This window comes from Mesoplodon mirus (assembly GCF_964341445.2).
Source record: "Mesoplodon mirus genome assembly, chromosome: 10".
NCBI lineage: Eukaryota > Metazoa > Chordata > Mammalia > Artiodactyla > Ziphiidae > Mesoplodon > Mesoplodon mirus.
The window spans coordinates 29129910-29151059 of NC_138986.1; the positions used below are offsets into that span (position 1 = coordinate 29129910).

General features: G+C 44.3%; 1 protein-coding gene across 2 annotated transcripts; it reads left to right on the forward strand.

Annotated features, from left to right (window-relative positions):
* The first annotated feature begins 13599 nt into the window (after window positions 1-13599).
* On the forward strand, window positions 13600-20460 carry SGK1 (serum/glucocorticoid regulated kinase 1). 2 transcript variants are annotated; one of them, XM_082634256.1, is made up of 12 exons: window positions 13600-13765; window positions 14828-14903; window positions 15627-15702; window positions 16118-16222; window positions 16325-16408; window positions 16509-16640; window positions 16911-17023; window positions 17379-17502; window positions 17942-18037; window positions 18515-18670; window positions 18775-18864; window positions 19250-20460. In XM_082634256.1, the coding sequence occupies exons 1-12, from the start codon at window positions 13648-13650 to the stop codon at window positions 19415-19417; spliced, it is 1338 nt and encodes a 445-aa protein (XP_082490382.1). In that variant the 5' UTR covers window positions 13600-13647; the 3' UTR covers window positions 19418-20460. The 2 variants fall into 2 exon arrangements, with proteins under 2 accessions (XP_082490382.1, XP_082490383.1); XM_082634257.1 differs by lacking the exon at window positions 13600-13765 and adding an exon at window positions 14567-14698.
* Window positions 20461-21150: the final 690 nt, after the last annotated feature.

Sequence of the window (21150 nt, forward strand, 5' to 3'; positions counted from 1 at the left end):
CTGACCAAACCATCAGTTTTTGTGTGTGTGTGTGTGACAACTAATCTCGTTAAAAGGATTCTATAATCCCAACTCAGAAACAAATAGTACTATCAAAAATGACTGATGGGATGACTATATGCTTTTAGAAAATTAGTCTCTAATGACTAATCATAGAAGTTCTGATCAAGGAAATAATAATAAAAACAAAAATAAATTTACTCCTATTAACTAGTCTAGAATAAACATCTCCCACTGAAATGTGTCATCTGAGCAAAAGATCAAAGCTTTTAATGTTCATCTTAGGGTTTTAAGCTGAGAAATAAAAATATGTGGGAGAGGGCTTCCCTGGTGGCGCAGTGGTTGAGAGTCCGCCTGCTGATGCAGGGGACACGGGTTCGTACCCCGGTCCGGGAAGATCCCACATGCTGCGGAGCGGCTGGACCCGTAAGCCATGGCCGCTGAGCCTGCGTGTCCGGATCCTGTGCTCCGCAACGGGAGAGGCCACAACAGTGAGAGGCCCGCATACCGCAAAAAACAAACAAACAAACAAAAAAGTAGGAGAAATTACAGTGGGCCCAGCAAAGAGATTTATTCATCGAATACACCCAGTATTTATGGAACATCGATTAGAGCAAGGCATATGTTAGGAAGTGAGGAAAGACAATTGCACAAAATAATCCTGCTCTTCAATGTCTCAAGTTACTAGAAAAACATAAACATGTGCATAGATTCCTAAAATCCCTGCTCAGCTGAAGGTGTTGCTGCTAGAGGTGACGAGACCAGTGAGGTATTGGTGGTCTTCACTGTTGGGAATGAGCTTTAAAACTTCAAGAAAAGCTGTGGGGAAATGGGATTGCTGCCATAGCTCCTGCAATTCTAAGAATAGCCAATTACAGAGGCATAATGGACACCTCCCAAAGTAGCATATTAAGAAGTCAGGGCTTTTTTAGGCATCAGAATTCCTAAGGTGTCATATCCTGATATCTGGGGTATTTGGCTACTTCCTATTGTTGCCAAGTTGTGGTGCCACTGTGTGAAATATGAAATGTGCTTTAGGTGACCCTCTGAATTTCACACAAAAATTGTCTAGTGTCAAGACAATGCCTTCCGTACTTTTACACAATATTTTCAAATATATTAAGTGGATATCAGATAGTGTAGTTAGCGCTTCACAGTAATCTTTCTTTGAAGTTTTGCTTGGTAAACTGATGGCAGTGCCTAACTTTCATTGGGTTACTAAGAATAGGTTATAAATTATTAGCTAAAAAGAGAGTGGGAGGACTAGAAAATGACAGAACCCAAATATTAAAGCCAGCCAGGAATGTCCTAAAAATAATGAAACATACCCAAATCTACCAAGCACTAAGAAAAAAGCAAATGAAGATGTAGAATCCTCAGGAAATAAAAATGCAAGTGCTTAGTATCAAGTCTGTGGGTTCTTGCATTTTCATATCTCTGTGTGAGATGAAGCTGTGTGTCATACTCTCATGTGATGGATGACACCACAGAGTTACTGATATAATCACTGAGTTCTCTGATATGATCACAGAAGTGGACAGCTGCAATATGATACCCCCTTTCTGGGACATAGCTGGAGGCCAGTAGTGAAGGAAAATCCTCTCTGTGTGCCGAACTTAAAAGCAGTGCACCAGGTTGCTCATTTTGCTTGGAAGGAGGCATGAGATTATAATAATAATAATAATATATATAATATATACAATAATAAAAATTAATATATATAATTAAAATAATATTTATTATTTATTTATAATTTATTTATATAATAATATATAAAATAAAATAAAATAAATATATATAATAATAATTCATGGGCAAGAAGAACAGTAGGCATCCTGCAAGGACTTTGCACCCTCTTCTAGGGAAAGGATTAGTAGGTTTTTCGTTGTAAGCAGGATAGTTGTATCACTTTAGGTGGACGTATGACCTTGTCGTTGTCCTTTTATGGAGATTAAGTGAGATTTAAGGAGATGCATATGGGTCCAAATTGGCATGGGCTGGTCTTGTGATAGTTAATTTTATGTATCAATTTGACTGGGCCATAGTTTCCAGATATGTGGTCAAATAATTCTAGATGTTTCTGTGAGAGTATTTCTTGTGTGAGATTAACATTTAAGTCAGCGGGCTTTGAGTAAATCAGATTATCATCCAGAATGCTGGTGGGTCTCATCCAATCAGCTGAAAGCCTTAATAAAATAAAAACTGACCCCCACCACCACCCCGAGCAAGAAGGAATTCTGCAGCCAGCAGAGATCCTTCGGGCTTGAACTACAGCAACTGTTATTCCCTGAGTCTTCAGCCTGCTGACCCACCCTGCAGATCTGCAGATTTTGCATTTGACAGCCTCCATAATTTGTGAGCCAATTACTGAAAATCAGTCTCTCTCTCTCCCTCTCTCTCTCTCTCTCTCTGCCCATATACTATTGGTTCTCTTTCTCTGGAGAACTAATACATGTGTACTTGCATATAATCACAGTGGTATGACAATGCAATTTACCCACCGACTTGGTGCTAAGCATTTGCACCACTGCGCGTGGCAAATGGCTCTTGACACTTCTTTTTTTTTTTTTTTTTTTTTTTTGCGGTATGCAGTCCTCTTACTGTTGTGGCCTCTCCCGTTGCGGAGCACAGGCTCCGGACGCGCAGGCTCAGTAGCCATGGCTCACGGGTCCAGCCGCTCCGCGGCATGTGGGATCTTCCCAGACCAGGGCACGAACCCATGTCCCCTGCATCAGCAGGCGGACTCTCAACCACTGCGCCACCAGGGAAGCCCGGCTCTTGACACTTCTGACAACCTAGTGGCCATTCTGCTATGGCTTTAAAACTCCTTTGTCCAGGGTGGCACTGCACACTAGGGGCCCTTTTATCAAGACCTTATCATTGTGTAGAGAAGGATATTTTGAAAAGATATAGTGTAGAAGGGTTTTGGACTAAACGTTCATTCAGGTTTTCTGGCAATATGAAAGTTATGGAAAAACTTTATATATATGATTACAAGATAGAAAGAAAGGATTCTGTGAGGTGGCCATGTTATCCTCCATGATCTCAGGCTGGAAGTGAGGTTCTGGATCTGTTGGAGAAAGTTGATTGAATGACAAAAGTCAAACAGGTTATGACGGCGTTCTTTTCTATACACCAAATTCATGCGGTATCATTAATGAAGAGGGTTTTCCCTCCCTTTATTCCTACATATCTGCAGAGACAGTGTGACATTTTGCTATCATCATCTACCAAGGGTACCTCTACTTTTATTTTTTTCCTTTTTATTTATTTTATTTATTTTTGTGGTACGTGGGCCTCCCACTGTTGTGGCCTCTCCCGTTGCGGAGCACAGGCTCCGGACGCTCAGGCCCAGCGGCCATGGCTCACGGGCCCAGCTGCTCCACGGCATGTGGGATCTTCCCGGACCAGGGCACGAACCTGCGTCCCCTGCATCGGCAGGCGGACTCTCAACCACTGCACCACCAGGGAAGCCCCTGTACCTCTACTTTTAGAGATTATTCAGGGCAATCATAGAAGGCCAGGAAGAGACCCTGAGAGCACCAGGCTGCCTCTCTGACTGGCCTATGCTTGTTATCTCTTTCTTTAAAGAACAGTTCTTAGTCAGCTGCCAAGGCTCATGAATATGATCAATACAGCCCCTAAAAATACTGGGGAGGTTCATAACAGGAACAGATCAGAAGGCTTTTAGATGAAAACAGAAGTAAAGTATCATGAAACCTAATGGGACTCTCATTTGTAAATTCTATCTTTTAGACAGCAAAGAATTTTGGGGCACAGGAGAATTTGAGGGGCAATATAAGGAAAGTAAAAGGAGGATACATTTTTCTGACTCGTCGGAAGATTCATCTGTGGTCCTTGGAACAAGAGGCTAAATTGACATTTTCCCAGCCTGGGCAGATGAAAACCTAGATGGCTACCCTCCAGATGGTTTGATTCTCTGGACTGACAAACTATCCATTGAATGTTGTCTGTAGAAAAGGGCATCTACTTGAGTTCTCTTGAAAAATGGTTATTCGATATGCTTGTTTAATGATCCCATTGGACCCAAAGCCTTGATTTCAAAATCTTCGTGTACCTCATGTATAAAATCTAGTCCCTCAATTTTCTGAAGCAACTGAGTAGCATAATATAATATGTAATATAATAGTTCAGCCTGAGTGGGGGGTTGTTTGGTTTGATTTTGTCTTGCATTTTACAGTGAGGTGTCAAGTGACTGCTAGGGAAATATATACACTTGATTATTTGGTAAAGGGAAAAAAAACTAAATTTGATTGAGAACAAATCTTATGCCCAACAATATATAAGGGGCATATTATTAAACCATTTCATTTATTAAGCATTTTCTATGGATCAGGTACTCTTTGGGGCACCAGGGACACTCTGGAGAATAAGATAGGTACTATCCCTGGCTCACAGAGACTACTTATTAGTTGGGGGAGACAAAGAACAAGCACTCAAAAAGTCAGCTAAGGGCTTCCCGGTGGCACAGTGGTTGAGAGTCCGCCTGCCGATGCAGGGGACACGGGTTCGTGCCCCAGTCCGGGAGGATCCTACATGCTGCAGAGCGGCTGGGCCCGTGAGCCATGGCCGCTGAGCCTGCGCGTCTGGAGCCTGTGCTCCGCAATGGGAGAGGCCACGGCAGTGAGAGGCCCGCGTACCAAAAAAAAAAAAAAAAAAAAAAAAAGTCAGCTAATAAAACTAATATGCAAATAACGGAAACAGAATAAGTGACACTGTGTAAGTGATGTTTGATTGGAGACTGTTAAGCAGGAGAGAAACCTGAATTGTTTGTGTTATCTGGTCTTCAGGGAACTCAAGGTCCAGGGAGTCACCTGAGATTTAAAATAGTAGCACAAAATCCCTGACAATGGAGGGAGGGGTGAGGCATGCAAAGGATTAGCTGAATGTGGAGAATTATTTTCTTTTTTTTTTATTTTTTATTTTTTTTCGGTACACGGGCCTCTCACTGCTGTGGCCTCTCCCGTTGTGGAGCACAGGCTCCGGACACGCAGGCCCAGTGGCCATGGCTCATGGGCCCAGCCGCTCCGCGGCATGTGGGATCCTCCCGGACCAGGGCACGAACCCGTGTCCCCTGCATTGGCAGGCGGACTCTCAACCACTGCGCCACCAGGGAAGCCCTGGAGTATTATTATAAGAAGTGACATGAGGGGCTTCTGGGCCTTCAGAAGTTCCTTTTTAGATTTATCTTTTCCCAGATATCACAGAACTGTACAATCAATATTAGAGCTGCAAGAGAACTTCCAGTACAGTCACTTGAGAAATGAATAATCTAAAGGGTTCAACATGCCCAAGTCTGTATTTTAATGGCATTAAGGCATAGCAGTGCCTTAGGAAAAGTAGAAATATCTGTAAGCTTCCCTTTGCTTTTGGGAAAGCGCTGTTCAATTTAACAAAATAAATTCAGACTTTGCCCGCCCTGAGTTTAGCAACGCTGTCCATCTTGGGCATCCTTGTTAGACCCAGGACTTAGCACGGTGTCTGGCACAAAAAAGGTGCTCTGTGGAGGCCTGAAGGATTAAAAATAATAGGCCACCATCAGTTGGTGCTTGTACCTGTTTCTGTAACTGAAGGATAAGCTAAACGACCTAGAACAAGCATCTTCTGTGCTGCTGGCTTTCTCTGACCTGCTTTCAATGATTATACCCTCTCAACCGGCCCATATTTACATTCTATTATTTCCCATCACCTTGAGCAATTAAAAACTCCTCTGGTTTAGCTTTTGGCTTATTTTCTGCTTTTTCACCTTAAATTTAACTTTTACTTCAAACACTTGGTTAACAAGCACTTATTCTGTTATCATGGCATTTAGTTCTTCACTGCCTGTTCTGGAACATTGTCTGTGTGGGGACCAAGAGAGGAGGGGGGAGTTTGAAAAAGGAAGAGGATCACCTTTTCAGGCCTTTAAAGGAATTCCCATCCAACTAGTCTGACCTTGACCCAGCAGATTAAGTGGCCCACACTGTTTCTGCTCTTTAAACACAGCACATAACCGTTATTATTTTGATTTGTTGGAGCCCTTTGCATTACATGAGGTGTTCTGTTTATGGCTGTGATATGTGTGGAGTGGGGTAAGGAACATAGACACATTATATTTTCTTTCTTTTTCTTTTTTTTTTTAAAGATATGTCATATTTTCTATGTGAGATTCCAACTTGAGTCGGCACTTTAAATTCTTAATTTCAATTACTTTTCGCAATTTACATTAAGTATTAGTATCCCCATTATACGGATTAAGAGATAAAGATTTAGAGAATACATTGTCTAAGTTCTCACAGGTAATGAGCCTCAGTTGTAGCTGACTTAAGTGTACTGCAAAGATCTCTATCCTCAGCACATTACTGTCACTGCTGAGCTTGCTGTGGGAGGTGACATAAAATTTTTTTAAAAAGTTGCTTTACATAAAAATGATGCCATTCAACCTTTTGCCAGCCACCCGTCCCTCCTGGTTTTCCCACTACTAGTTACTACGACATTTATCTTATTTCGTTGCTGCAATTTGTAGGCAGACTTTACAGGAAACAGTCCATAAGGGTGGCCTGAGCTTCTGTTGCTTCTTGCTAAATTAATTATAGGGTTAGAAATGGAGTCGACTGGAGAGAGATTTATTTACCCTGAGTAAATGAAAGCTTTCGGGTTTCACTTTAGTTTGGCAAAAGATGTCCGCTGGAAATCCAGGCTCCTTATTTACTACCGGCACTTTGTAAATAAAGTTGGGGTGAAAGAGAGACCTTTATATTGTTTTCATGTCTGTTACAACTTTAATATGTGTGTCCCAAGAAGAACTCGGCCTGCAAAGAAATTCCAAGCCCTGTGCTGCCTGAACTCTGAGCTGGGCTGCGAGGCACATAGGGAAAGTAGGTGTGTATTAGGGTTCATCCTGGGCAGAGAAAAGGGAGTAAAGCCCAAAGCCCTCTGACCTGATCCTTGCGACAACACCTGACATTTTATCATTACAAATTCATTTTTTTAATCAACCAAGGCCTTTTAAAGTGCAAATGCCTAGCAATAAATGCCCAATAACAAAGCTATGTCAGTAATATATAAGGCTTTCAGTAAGGACTGATAAAGTTAACCCCTACGACACACGCCCCCGACTTGGCTTTTAAAAATGCTTTGCTGAAACCCTTCGAGGAGTTCGAGGCTTTTCAGGGCATGAACCACCTCGTCTCCTTGCATGACCTTGCAATAAACCTTTCTCTGCTCAAAAAAAAAAAAATCCAAAGTAATAATAATAATAAAATATAAAGCTTTCAGTAAAGCCATAGTCCTCTTGAACTTAGAAAGTCACAGATAATACTGAATTTTGATTTCAAAAATTGTCCAATTTATTCCTGAATTATTTTTCATAATCATACAGAAAATACCTTGGATGTGATTTTCCAGGTCAATCCTGAGAGCCAGATATAAAGCTGTCAAATATGTGCTATTCCTTACCCTTCATACTGTATTCTAATTGACAGTCATTTTTTATTTTTATTTCTTGTTCATTGGATTATGCTACATCAGACATTGACAGTGTTATAAAGATGGGGATAAGGTGAGTTTTCAACCCAACATAGACCTGTTGGTCTGTTCTAGATTCCTATTCCTCCCACGTCAAGAGCTGCCACTGGCCTCCCTTCTTTAATTTATTCCCTGATTAAAATTAAACATTTACTACAAAACCATGTCCACATCCTACCACCAACTTCCCTGTGGCCTGACTTTCCAGAAGGGATGGGCATAGAACATGGTGTTATCACCTCTGACAGATTGCTAATCCCTATGCTGGATTATAACTATGCTTGTCTAAACTTTTATCCATCTTCTAACTACATAAATTTCCCCATTCCAACTTCCAACATTTCCTTATGTGTTTGTGTGTGTAAATTTGTTCATTTTCAATGAGGTAGAGGTAGTGTAAAAAAAATGCAAATATCCTTTGAAGGAATGATAGCTGAGTGATCAATCACATTTGGTTTGAATTAACTTTTCAAAACACATTGGAATGTTTTCCTTCTTAAAAGGGATTTTCCTTGGTGGTTTTTAGATCTCTTCACAATAGGGCTCAGTCTATCTTTGTAGGTAATTTCCCACCTGCCTCTCACCATGAGATCATGTTTACCACGGTATCTCCTGCATGTAGCACAATGTCTGATGCATAGTTCTAGAAGAATCTGTGGATGAATGAATGAATGAGTTCCACCATGTCTAGAGCTGTATCAGACACAGAGGTGCCTATGCAGGCTAATAATCAGCAGTCCTTCAAACGGGTATGTTTTCTAAGACATTATTAATTCCATATTTATTGGGGGGGCAGTGAGAGGAAGAGAGGAGAGGCAGATCTGTGTCAGCTAAGATTTTTTTTTTAACATTTATTTATTTATTTATGTGTCTGTGTCGGGTCTTAGTTGTGGCATGAGGGATCTTTAGTTGCAGCATGCTAACTTCTTAGTTGAGGCATGTGGGATCTAGTTCCCTGACCAGGGATCAAACCCAGGCCCCCTGCATTGGGAGCACAGAGTCTTAGCCACTAGACCACCAGGGACGTCCCTAAGATCTTTTTTATTTCATTTGAAAGTGCTGTTATCCACTTCAGCAGTAGCAGCAAGAGAGCCATGTACATTTGCTTGTGTGTAAGGTCTGAGTAAGGACCATATTTCCAAATTATTCCAGAGATACTACATAGCACCTAAAAATTTGGTGCTCATACTATTCCCTCTGCCTAGAATGACTTTCCCTCTTTTGTACCTAGCTGGCCTTTCCAGGATCAGGCCAAATATCTTTTGTTTGTGGAGACTTTCCCCAATGATTCCAAGTCTGGGGACTTCCCTGGTGGCGCAGTGGATAAGACTCCATGCTCCCAATGCAGGGGGCTCAGGTTCGATCCCTGGTCATGGAACCAGATCCCACATGCATGCCACAGCTAAGGAGCCCGCTGGTCGCAACTAAGACCCAGGGCAACCAAATAAAAAATAAATATTTAAAAAAAAAATTCCAAGTCTGCTGCCTCTCCCCAGTAAAAAGTTCCCCTCTCTGTTGTTCTATGACAGATTGCTCAGACCTTTAATACTCATCATGTTGTATCATAATTTATGTGTGTGTGTCCCTACTTAGAATGAGTGCTTCTGTGAAGTCGGATAACCAGATTACTCATAGTTGTGTCCTTTGATCTTAATATTTGTACTTACTTGATAACTGCTTGTTAAATACTTGCACGAATGAATAAATGGAAGGGAGGGAGTGGGGCAGGAGGGAAGGAGGGAAGGATGAAGGATGTATCCGTTCAACATCTCCTGTGATGATTAGCGGACAGCAGGGCTTTGAGGCAGTTAGCGTTAGTGGGAAGGAGGATGGGAGGCAATACTTCAGAGTTTGGGGGACCAGAGAGTATGCCACTGCCTTGGGTGGGAAGTGGGAGAGGCATAGGAGTCAACTTCAGTGACAAAGAAATGTTACTTGAAGGAGATAAATCCGGTCCTAAAAGTAAGTTTGGTTACCTCACAATTTTGCTTATCATCTGTCCAACTCAGAACAAAAAGAACAATAATTGCTTAATCCTTAATAATGAAAAAATGCTGTTAGAGAAAACAACTTAAAGTCTGCCGAGTAGACAGCTACATGTAGATTATTTAACAAAACACTATTCCAAGATTCTTATAGTGTATAGTCTTGCTTATTCAACATCACTGCCTTGGGAAAAAAATAAGCCCTGTGTAAATAAAGCATGTAGTTTTGTGGGTTTTAATAACTCAACACTATTATTCTAGATAATGTGTTCTCTTAGAATCTGCTGTATCACATTCCTAACTCCTTTATGCATGTCAATTTTGACAATTATGAGTAGGGAAGGTAATAGTCACTACAGAACCTGTGTTCTATAAATAGACATTTAACCACCATTGCTAGTTACTGATCTATAACAGTTATCCTGAATTAGCTCACATCATCATCATTTTCTATTTGATGAATACTGTAAAAAAAAAAAACATGCACTTGGTGACAACCTTCAACAAAAACTGATCCATTTTGTTGCTCTCTGGAGTAATAATTATGTTTTCTGGCATTTCTATGTACTTTCTTTGGAGATGCTCCAGGGAAAAGATTTCCTATGCATTAACCAATAAAACAATAAGTATGGCAACCTAAATGGTGCAGCACAGGATTGTTATAGAATTTATGACAGTTTGAGCAATACAGAATAATCGTATTGCCCTGTTATCAGTGGAAGACATTTTATCTAAGGAATGAAGACTAACACAGCTGACACATTATAGACGTAGCCCAAGAGGGGAACTTAATTATTTTGCATGTTTGTCAATTGCAGATGTATTAAAATGGGGAAAAAATACCATGATATATTTTTTAAATCCCTAAGATTTATATGTGTTCATATTTAGGCTTCTGAAAAGATAAATCATTTTAGAAATCGATGTTCATATTCTGAAACTTGCTTGTTAAACCCTGATCTCATTTTATATTGACATGAAAACATTTTAACAGTAAAAAAAAAGTTAAGTCCTTGTATTTTTCAAAATATTTCCTCTAATATGTTGAGAAGTACCAGGAATTTTTTTCTGCGCCTTTAAATTAAACGGAAAGAATCATACCTTAGTAAAGCTTTCAGGTTGTAGTATTTGTAGTTCATCATTAAGGAAAAATTTTACTTCATCACTAAGTAGAAAAGCTAAAATAATTTTCGTATTAAAATACACACACATTGGAAACTGTTTTGTTTCAGTGCAGCATTACATCTTGGTGAATAATTCCCATTTGAGAGTTTGATTGCGTTTTCCCAGGATGAGGAAGAAATGAGACGACTGGCTTGGGGGAGTGGGGAACTAATTAGCGTATCTCATATCAAGCCGTCTATCTATTTTCTTTGACCGCACAAGGTACTGTAGAGGCATTATCTGGAACTGATTAAACCCCAGGAGAGAAATGGGGAAAATCATACATTCGGGAGTAGTTCTCCCGGAGAACGCGAGCGCCCTCTAGCTCGTATTTACAAGCAGATACTGGTGACGTAACTCGGGCCACTTCGCCACCAGGGTGTAGGAGGGAAGGGGCCGGATTTCTCCCGGTAGGAGCACTCTCTGAACCAAAGAAAGAGGCTGGCGACAGGAAGGAAGAACAGATCAAGCGTTTGAATAGCAGCCACAGGACAACCTAAAGCCTGTGAAGAGTTAGGCGCGCGTCACACACAGTTCCCCCGCGTACCTCCCCCAACCCGATACACCCGCCGCCGTGTGTCACCTTCCTGTTCGGAAGTCTTAGTAGGTTGCTGGGACAGAACAGGGGGCCCCTGCTCCACCCATCAGGTATCCGGTTGGAAGAAAAGCCAGTCTCAACAACTTGATTCTCTCCGTTAAATGATAAGTTTAGCAGACCATCCGTCTCCAACGGCTGCACATTAGTGTAGGGGGAGGAGGGAGCATAGCAGATGATACTTTTCTGTTCCAACCACAAATCATATGGTTGTGCCTCTTCTCTGTTCCACTTAGAGCCCTCTAACTTAAATTCCACGTTCCTCCTGGAACGCAAGCAGAGCCTCTTTGAGAAAATGAACTCTGTGCATGTGTTTTGAATTTTTTCTGGACTGATTTGTGATGATAATCAGTCAAGTTACATTTCTTGTGTGTCTTGCTGGGGGTGTAATAAACCCAGGGCACTGATGACTGTAATTTTCTGGATGATGTTGCAACGAAGGGAATAAATGGCCCAGTGTTGAACTTTGCAACTTGCTCCCTTCCTGTATGTAAATTGCCTTTATATAAAGTGGGGTTCATAACAGAGCTGGGACAGCCGCCTCTGACTCGTGCTCCCTTGTCATCTCAGCTTCCAGTCTTATCAGGCACATAGCAGGGAGGCTACTCCAGCCATAACTAAGCTCTACCTCCAGCCTCCAGAAAGGAATCCCCAACCTGCATATCCTAGGCAACCTGAAGAATGAAAGAGGAGGCTATAAAATCCCCTTTGAAAGGTTTGTCTGCTTTTATTAAGATAATTTGGATGAAATGGGTAAAACAAAGATGCTTCAGAGGATTTGCAGTTACTTGGCATGGGGAGGGCACAGGAGGCGAGTCGCTGGAGGTTTCTTAAGCTAATGTTTAAAAAACAAACAGGCAGAAATCTTGGTGCAGTTTGGTGTTTCTGGTCATTCTTCAAAAATTTTGCTTTCTCAGAAGGGGAAGGAACCGGGTGGGAGCAGGGCTGGCCTAGGCTAGTTGAAGTGGAGCGTGGGATATGGGGGTACTTGCAATAACAGAGTCATGTTATATGAAGAATCCATGAAAGAGGAAGCAGAAATGGGCCAGTTACTGTGATTTGGAGTTTCCTAAACCTTGCTTTGGGTTGGAGTGTCAGTTTCAGGGAATAGTAAGTGCTTTTTTAAAGAGTGGGTGCTGAGCAAAATTTCCCAGCCAATCTCCAGCAGAGAGGATGTGTGTTCTCCTCTGCCAGTTTGAGGCTGCTGTAAAGCAGTTGAGGCCACAGATCACGTTAAGACAAACAAGGTGGTTGGTTTGCAAAACAAATTCCTGCCCAGCACCAAAGAAAAACCGCTTCACATGTATTCTTGGTTTGACAGTTAGTAGTTCGGAGTGTGTCAGATCCAGTAGGCAACCTTAAGTGGCAGGGCCGTTGGCAGCAAGGGGTCATGGCAGGGCAGGCACCGCAGACATCCCTGACAAGCGCCAGGTACCCGGACCTGCAAACTTAGTAACTTGCAGCCCTCTCCCCGCTCCTGGCCCAGTCGTTGTGCTCGTGGCTTCCCCGCCGGCGCTGGCGCGAGTCCTCCCACCGGTGGTCAGACTGCAGCTCCCAGGCATCTCCCAGCGGCGGGGTTACTGGAAGGCACCGCACCGCTGCTCTGCAGAGCTTGCCTCCCTCCCTCCCTTACTTTCTGGAGCGGAGGAGGCTCCCGGCTAATCTTTCAGGAGTTAACGAGTCACAAGTTATCTGGGACTTGAGGGAATGCGCGAGGTGGTAAACCTGTACGAAGACTGCGGGGTCAGTCCTGAATTAAACCGGAGGAGGGGTAGGGAAGACGAGCACAAACTAAGAGATTTGAAGACAATGGGATGCGACCTTGCAGAGTGTTCAGGTCGGGGAGCGGGAGAGGGAACCTCGGGAGTCGACGATGCCTGGGATGCCGACTCCGCACCGCGCCAGGGTCACGCCAGGTCTGTCCCCTAACTTGCCACCTCCTCACGTGTTTTTGGCATGGCGGAGATTCAAAAGGCAAAGGGAAAATTTACATGCGGAAAGGACAGAATGTTCCCAAAGATTAGTTTAAGGAAAAAAAAAAAAGTGAAATGCACTTTTTTTTTTCTTTAGTGCAGAGACGAATTTTATTTCCGCCCCCTCCCCTCCACATTCCTGACCTCTCTCCCTCCCCCTTCCCTCTTTCTTTCCTTCCTTCTTCCTCTTCCAAGTTCTGGGATTTTTCAGCCTTGCCTGGCTTGGGCCAAAAGCACAAAAAAGGCGTTTTCGGAAGCGGCTCGGCCGTGCACAAGGGCCATTTGTTTGTTTTGGGACTCGGGGCAGGAAATCTTGCCCGGCCTGAGTCACGGCGGCTCCTTCAAGGAAACGTCAGTGTTCTCTGGTCGCCCTCGCCCGCTGCGCGCCCGGCCGCCGCTGCCCATGGGGGAGATGCAGGGTGCGCTGGCCAGGGCCCGGCTCGAGTCCCTGCTCCGGCCCCGGCACAAAAAGAGGGCCGAGGCGCAGAAACGGAGCGAGTCCTTCTTGCTGACCGGACTGGGTAAGCGCCGCTGCCGGCACGCGGGGGGCTTGTCTCACCAACTCCTCCACTAGTTGCTCGGATTGGGCGAGAGGGGCTGGGTATTTGGGGTAGTACCAAGGATGGAGAGATGGGGAAGGGGGAGGAGGGCGGCGGGAACCCGGGGACGCGCCAGGCGCTCTGGCCCCACGCTGCGGCCGGAGATAAGGGCGTGCGGGGCCGCCCTCCCCCGGCGCTGCCGCCCTGCACCCGACAGATAACCTCAGCTGGCGGTGCGCGGCCGGCCGGCGAGGGCTGCGGAGGCTGCCTTGCGGATGAGGGGAGAGGGTCAGGGTCGGCGCCGGGGCCGGCAGTGAATGCGAGCGGAGAGTCTGAGAAGCCAGACCGGGCACAGAGCCACCCCGATCGCCTCGCACCGGGCAGAAAGCGCTCTGATTTCCTGATGTGCCGCGACTCTGATTTCCTCGCAGGGCGGAATAAATGAGAAAGGTGGAAAATTACCCCGGCCGCTCCCTCCCTCCCCACCCCCTCCTCCGGCGGTTTCCCCCTCTCCGGCCCGGGAGCCGAGCGAGGCCGACAACTGGCCTGCGCCGGGCCCTGCCGGGGCGGTCCCCGCGCCCCCCGCCCCCGCTCCGGGCTGGCCCCTCTCGCCGGGGGCGGAACCGCCCGCCGCCGGCCGCTTTGCCGCTGGGCAAGTCGCGCGGCAGCCGGGGGCGGGGTCGCGACGGGGCCGGGCAGCGCCGCCTCCTCCGTGTCTTGTGGGTCCCGCCCTCGCGGCTGCACAAGGCATATAAAGCCGGCGGCGCAGCCGGAGCGCAGTGTTGGCTGAGCCGGTCTCCCGGATCTGACGACTCCTCGTGTGCTCTCTCTCTGTGGTGATGACGGTGAAAACCGAGGCTGCTAGGGACACCCTCACTTACTCCAGGATGAGGGGCATGGTAGCAATTCTCATCGGTGAGTGTAGGAATACGACTGGACTTCCAGGTTACGCCAAATGGAAAGTTTTGAAGGTCGCGGATCAGACTGGTGTGTGTGGCGTCGGATGTTACAAAGACGTCTAAACGTTTCTCCTCTAATTCGCAGCTTTCATGAAACAGAGAAGGATGGGCCTGAACGACTTTATTCAGAAGATTGCCAATAACTCCTATGCATGCAAACAGTAAGTTTGGTGGGGCGACGTGGGGAAATAAAATTAAGTAGGGAAGTTTCCATTTACCAGCGGTAAAGACACCCTCATCAATATATTGATCAGGAAGCCGACGACTTACCGAGGGTGGGGATCCCTTTTCTCTTTAAGTTCTAATTATTTCAAACATTTAAAGCATTAAAATTAATTTGCTGATTTGGCTTGTTCTGGAAATGCAAGGTAAAATTTTCTTTTTCATAAATTTATTTATTTTTGGCTGCGTTGGCTCTTCGTTGCTGTGGCCAGCCTAGTTGTGGTGCGCGGGGGCTACTCTTTGTTGCGGTGCGTGGGCTTCTCATTGCGGCGGCTTCTCTTGTTGCGGAGCACAGGCTCTAGGCGCGCTGGCTTCAGTAGTTGTGGCGCATGGGCTTCGCGGTATGTGGGATCTTTCCGGACCAGGGCTCGAACCCGTGTCCCCTAAGTTAGCAGAGAGATTCTTAACCACCGCGCCACCAGGGAAGTCCCGATAAAATTTTCATGTTTGCCTAATTCACCCCCTCTCTTCTTGAAGAACAACCCTCTGTGTTTAACTGGGTTTATCATTTTGGCTGTTATTTTCTCTCACGGAGTAATTGATTTGGGTGTTTTTAAACACTGAATCCCCCGGAAAGGTTGAGCCAGAAATTCACTATTGGTGTTGGTCTGCCCTCACGTGGCGAGTTAGGATGTTCAACGTTGCTCCTTTCTTCTCTGCAGCCCTGAAGTCCAGTCCATTTTGAAAATCTCCCAACCTCAGGAGCCTGAGCTCATGAATGCCAACCCTTCTCCTCCAGTAAGTGTTCTCTATTCGTGATGCATCAGTGGAGGAATCTTATAAATGAGTCAGTTAGTTTGCCTGTGTTGATGAATTATAAAATAGCATTTTGATTAGTATCAAGGCGGGAATGCCTCATTGGTTCATGGCAAACAAGTGACGTAAGCACTTAAGTATGAGTCAGTGGAGTATTTTAAAAGACATATTTCATAAAAGTTGTCTGCTTAAGAACAACACGATTATATACAGTTTCCATACTCTCATTTGAAATATTCGCATGTATGGATGAAAAGGAGTTTGGAATGTGTTTCTAGATGTCTGGGGACCTGCCCCTGTCATTTGCAGATGTACCACCTTTTGCATTGCCTATACTTTATTAATCACTATCTTCCTCTGAAGCAAGGATATTAGAAGAAAACCTTTTATTTTCCAGCCAAGTCCTTCTCAGCAAATTAACCTGGGCCCATCCTCCAACCCTCATGCTAAACCATCTGACTTTCACTTCTTGAAGGTGATCGGGAAGGGCAGTTTTGGAAAGGTAATTGCACCTCTGAAGCTCTCATTATTTATAGTCTTTCACATGCTCATTTTACATCTCCCTGGATGTGAACAGGAAAATGACTTTTAATTTCAATTTCAGGTTCTCCTGGCAAGACACAAAGCCGAAGAAGCATTCTATGCAGTCAAAGTTCTGCAAAAGAAGGCGATCCTGAAAAAGAAGGAGGTATGAGATGGGCTCGGAGATAGACATTCCGTAGACATTACCTTGCCATCTTGGCGCCACGTTGAAATTTGCCACTAAATCTTCATTGTCCTTTCTCTAGGAAAAGCATATTATGTCCGAGCGGAATGTTCTCCTGAAGAACGTGAAACACCCTTTCCTGGTGGGCCTTCACTTCTCTTTCCAGACGGCTGACAAACTGTACTTTGTCCTAGACTACATCAATGGTGGAGAGGTGAGCAGAGAGGATGGGAGCCGACCCCTGGCTGTCCCGTGCATAGCCTGCTTTGTTTTAATTTGAGAGGAAAGTTTTTAAAAGATAATTAGTGGGGGGAAGAGTTACCAGATTTAGTATTTCCTTTAACCTGCCAGCTTTCAGATGGTTTATAAACTATTTAGGGCCACTTCCTGCAATTGTCCTCTTTAGCTATATATGTCAAGACAGGTCCAATGCATTGTCCGGGGTTTCTGGCAACCCAGGCTAACTCTGTTCTATCTCCTACAGTTGTTCTACCATCTCCAGAGGGAGCGATGCTTCCTGGAACCGCGGGCTCGATTCTATGCTGCTGAAATAGCCAGTGCCTTGGGTTACCTGCACTCTCTGAACATCGTTTATAGGTGAGCTGAAGAGCTCTGAAGGCTCCCTTCCTTGTGTAAAGGAGACATAGCCCGGCCTTTGACAGGGCCTTAAAATAATCTGTGTTTAGGCACAACTTGGTCACCTAAAACCAGGTCCCCAGCATGTGACCCATCTTTTGACTCCCTGCCACGAGGGAACTAGCCAATGAGGATTGTGCCTCATCCAGAATAGATGAACAGAACAAGGACTCCCTTTTAGATTCACTAACACAACTACAGTGAATGTAAAGTGCTTCCAGTAGCTCTAGTGGCGATCTTTACGGAGGATTACTAATGCGGTGAAATTAACTTCTACAACTACTTTCCTATTCATTTTCTTTTTTTTTTTTTACAGAGACTTAAAGCCAGAGAATATTTTGCTGGATTCACAGGGACACATTGTCCTTACTGACTTTGGACTCTGCAAGGAGAACATTGAACACAATGGCACGACGTCCACCTTCTGCGGCACGCCCGAGGTAGGCGAACTCCTGGTCCACCCCTTCCTCCAGGAAGGGATCACTGCAGTGACACTTGGAACTACTGGAAGAGTAAGCTGTTTTCGGAGATGTTTTAGTCCAGTTCAGTGCAAGTAAAATACACTGGCTGTTGGAGGCATGAGAAATTCCAAGGCCTCATGTTGCTTTAATTAAAGTGGGCTGTTTGTAAGCTCCACACTATAAAAGGTTTCTAAACCCCTAAATAAGATATCTGAGGAGGGCCCAATAGCTTTCAAAATATCAGGACATGTAAGTGGTCAGTCAGCCTCAAAGCCAGCAGTTTTATCAGGAAGTAGTTTAAAGAAATATATCCTCCAAGTGGACCCTGGGTCTCTCAGCCCTTTCAAAGTGCATGCCTGGTCTTGGGAGTGCCTAGTTTCAGGGGCTCTAAACTCTCTTTTTCTGGTCTGTCTTTCAGTATCTTGCACCTGAAGTGCTTCATAAGCAGCCTTATGATAGGACCGTGGACTGGTGGTGTCTGGGGGCCGTCTTATATGAGATGCTGTATGGCCTGGTGAGTAGCCCATTGAAAATCGTGGAATATTGCCCTGGGTTGATACATTTCTCCCTAGAATGTAGTCTTAAAAATCCAGACTTATCTGGGCACACAAGCCCCATTGCAGACCTGATCATCACGTCTTGCCCTGTATCAGTAAGCTTATCAAATGCTGATGAGAGAGGCATATTGGTTAAGCGATAGGTATTTTAGGGTAAACCGTTACCTAGTGGATTTTTTTCTTTTGTAAGTTCACATTTTACTAGGTGTGACCTCACTAAAACCTATGTGAGAGTGAGAAACATGGCTTATTAACATCTACCCCCTGATAAGGGTGGCAAAATATAGACACTTAAAAATCCAGGGTAAAGAAAACCTATCAAGTGATAGACTTTGTCAAAACCAGCTTCATATATTATGTTTAAGTCTTCCCTGGTAATGGATGCTCTCCAAAGCTTCCAATTAAGTAGTAAGTAATCTTCCTGCTTCTTTCAGCCTCCATTTTATAGCCGAAACACAGCTGAGATGTACGACAACATTCTGAACAAACCCCTCCAGTTGAAGCCAAATATTACAAATTCTGCAAGACATGTCCTGGAGGGCCTCCTGCAAAAGGACAGGACAAAGAGGCTTGGTGCCAAGGATGACTTTGTGAGTCATTTTTTCCTCTCCTCCTGGGCTGTATGGGTAGAGCATTAGACCTCACCGCCCTTCTTGAGTTTCACTCTTCTAAATTTGTGCTTCTTTCTCAACAGATGGAGATTAAGAATCACGTCTTCTTCTCCCTAATTAACTGGGATGATCTCATTAATAAGAAGATTACTCCCCCTTTTAACCCAAATGTGGTGAGTATCTCTCTCGTGAGTGTGCACAGGCCCAAAGGGCATTTCTTTAAGTCAGAGTTGCTGTTGGTAGTGGTGGAAGGGGAAGGGCCCTCAAGGAATACACTGGCATTCGAAAGCCATTATTTTACCCACAGAAAAAAGTAGAACTTTTGTCCCAACAAAGCTCACATTATTTCTCCACACCTTTTATAAATTACAGTAGCAAAAGACAGAAAGTAAACAACATGGTCCTCATAGTTTAAACTTTGTGTGGCCTTTGGGTTTTGTGCTTGAAATGGTTGCTGATGGTGGAAGTCACCATATGGTGCCTGCGTGAGAATTTCCCTTTCTTGTCTCCATTGTGAATTCTTGACATGGAGTACGTTTTCTTCCCTTCCTGCATCAGAGTGGACCCAGTGACCTGCGGCACTTTGATCCCGAGTTTACCGAAGAGCCAGTCCCCAACTCCATCGGTCGGTCTCCCGAGAGTATCCTCCTCACGGCCAGCGTCAAGGAAGCGGCCGAGGCCTTCCTGGGCTTTTCCTACGCACCTCCCATGGACTCTTTCCTCTGAACGGTCTTAGGGTTGGTTGTGAAGGATTTTACGGGCGTTTTTGAAATGTTTTAGTTAGCCTTTTGGCAGAGCTGCCAGCTGACAGGACATCTTAAAAGAGAATTTGCACATCCCTGGAAGCTTGCACATCTTGGCAATCTTATTGCACACTGTTTGCTGGAAGCTTTTCGAAGAGCACATCCTCCTCAGTGAGCTCGTGAGGTTTTTCCTTATTCTTCCTTCCAATGTGGTGCTATCTCTGAAATGAGCAGTAGAGGGCCGCCCCAGGCAGGTGCAGCGGTCTCATTCGAAGGAGGACGCTGTCCTGAGAAGGAGCTTTCTGAAGGTCTGTCCGGGCCGTGATAAACGAATCTTATGAAACGTGCCTTTTCTGATGAGATCGTGTTAGCTCCAAAGTTCTTGCTGTCGCCCAGTGTTTCCGTTCTGTTTTTCCTTGTGGACTTCCTGTGTGATCAGCCATATGAGTGTGGTATGCTTGCTCACAGAAGGACTCAGTTATAAGCATCAATGTGACACTTGCAGGACACTACAACGTGGGACATTGTTTGTCTCTTCCATATTTGGAAGATAAATTTATGTGTAGGCTGTTTTCTTGTGTGTAAGATATAGTTAATAACTAAAATTTATCGAAAATGGTCTTGCAATGACTTGTATCCAGATGCTTAAAGAAGCATTGCTGCTACAGATATTTCTATTTTTAGAAAAGGTTTTTATGGACCAATGCCCCGGTTGTCAGTCAGAGCCTGGTGTTTTCATTGTTTAAAATATCACCTGTAAAATGGGCATTATTTATGTTTTGGGGTTTTTTTGTTTCTTTTTGGCATTCCTGATAATTATGTGTATTGTATAAAGAAAGTCTGTACATTGGGTTATAACACTAGTGTATTTAAACTTACAGGCTTATTTGTAATGTAAACCACCATTTTAATGTACTGTAATTAACATGGTTATAATAATGTACAATTCTTTCCCCCCTCCCTACCGCACACCTTTTTTTGTGTGTGATAAACCAACTTTGGTTTGCAATAAAACCTTGAAAAATATTTGCAGAAGTTGTGTCCACGTGTGTTATTTTGTAAATTTCAGTTAAGGGGGCGATAGTAGATCTGTTGAAAATGTAAAACCAGGGAAATGCTGCTGTAATTCACAGCTCAGTGGCTTGATTCCTCCAACAGCATCAGCTTCTGACTCTAGGAGAGAATAGGGTGGTCTTAAAGCCAATTATTTTTTTTTTCCTTGGTGGGAGGCTGCATTGCATGACTTGCAGGATCTTAGTTCCCAGACCAGGGAGAACCCATGTCCCCTGCAGTGGAAGCACACAGAGTCCTAACCACTGGACTGCCAGGGGATTCTCTAAAGCCAATTTCTATTTTTGGGCTTCTCAGCAGCATTTTATGATGTCAGTCATTATCCATAAATCCATCCAAACAAATCCTTGTCAATTTAACTCTCTCAAGGACAGCCATGAAGTAATGTTCCCTATATTTATTGCCTGCCCTCTGAAGTTGGCTGTTTGTCTGACATTTGGCTTGTCTGAAGTAACAGGTAATTCTTTCGACAAATACTTGGTGCCTTCCCTGTGTCAGGCTCTATTCTGAGTGCTGAGGATAAAGCAATGAGCAAAGCTGACAAATCTCTGCCCTTACACATCCTGGTGGGAAAGACAGACTTTCAATAAAGCAGTTTGTCGAAATGGAAATTGAGATAACAGTCTGTAAGTATATGAGAATGCC

Bases quoted from the DNA above. Each gene is read 5' to 3' on its own strand.
- SGK1 (XM_082634256.1), top strand. From the start codon at position 13,648: ATGGGGGAGATGCAGGGTGCGCTGGCCAGGGCCCGGCTCGAGTCCCTG. The intron at 16,641-16,910 runs GTGAGCAGAGAG...TATCTCCTACAG, and splicing joins ACTACATCAATGGTGGAGAG to TTGTTCTACCATCTCCAGAG. The intron at 17,024-17,378 runs GTGAGCTGAAGA...TTTTTTTTACAG, and splicing joins TCTCTGAACATCGTTTATAG to AGACTTAAAGCCAGAGAATA.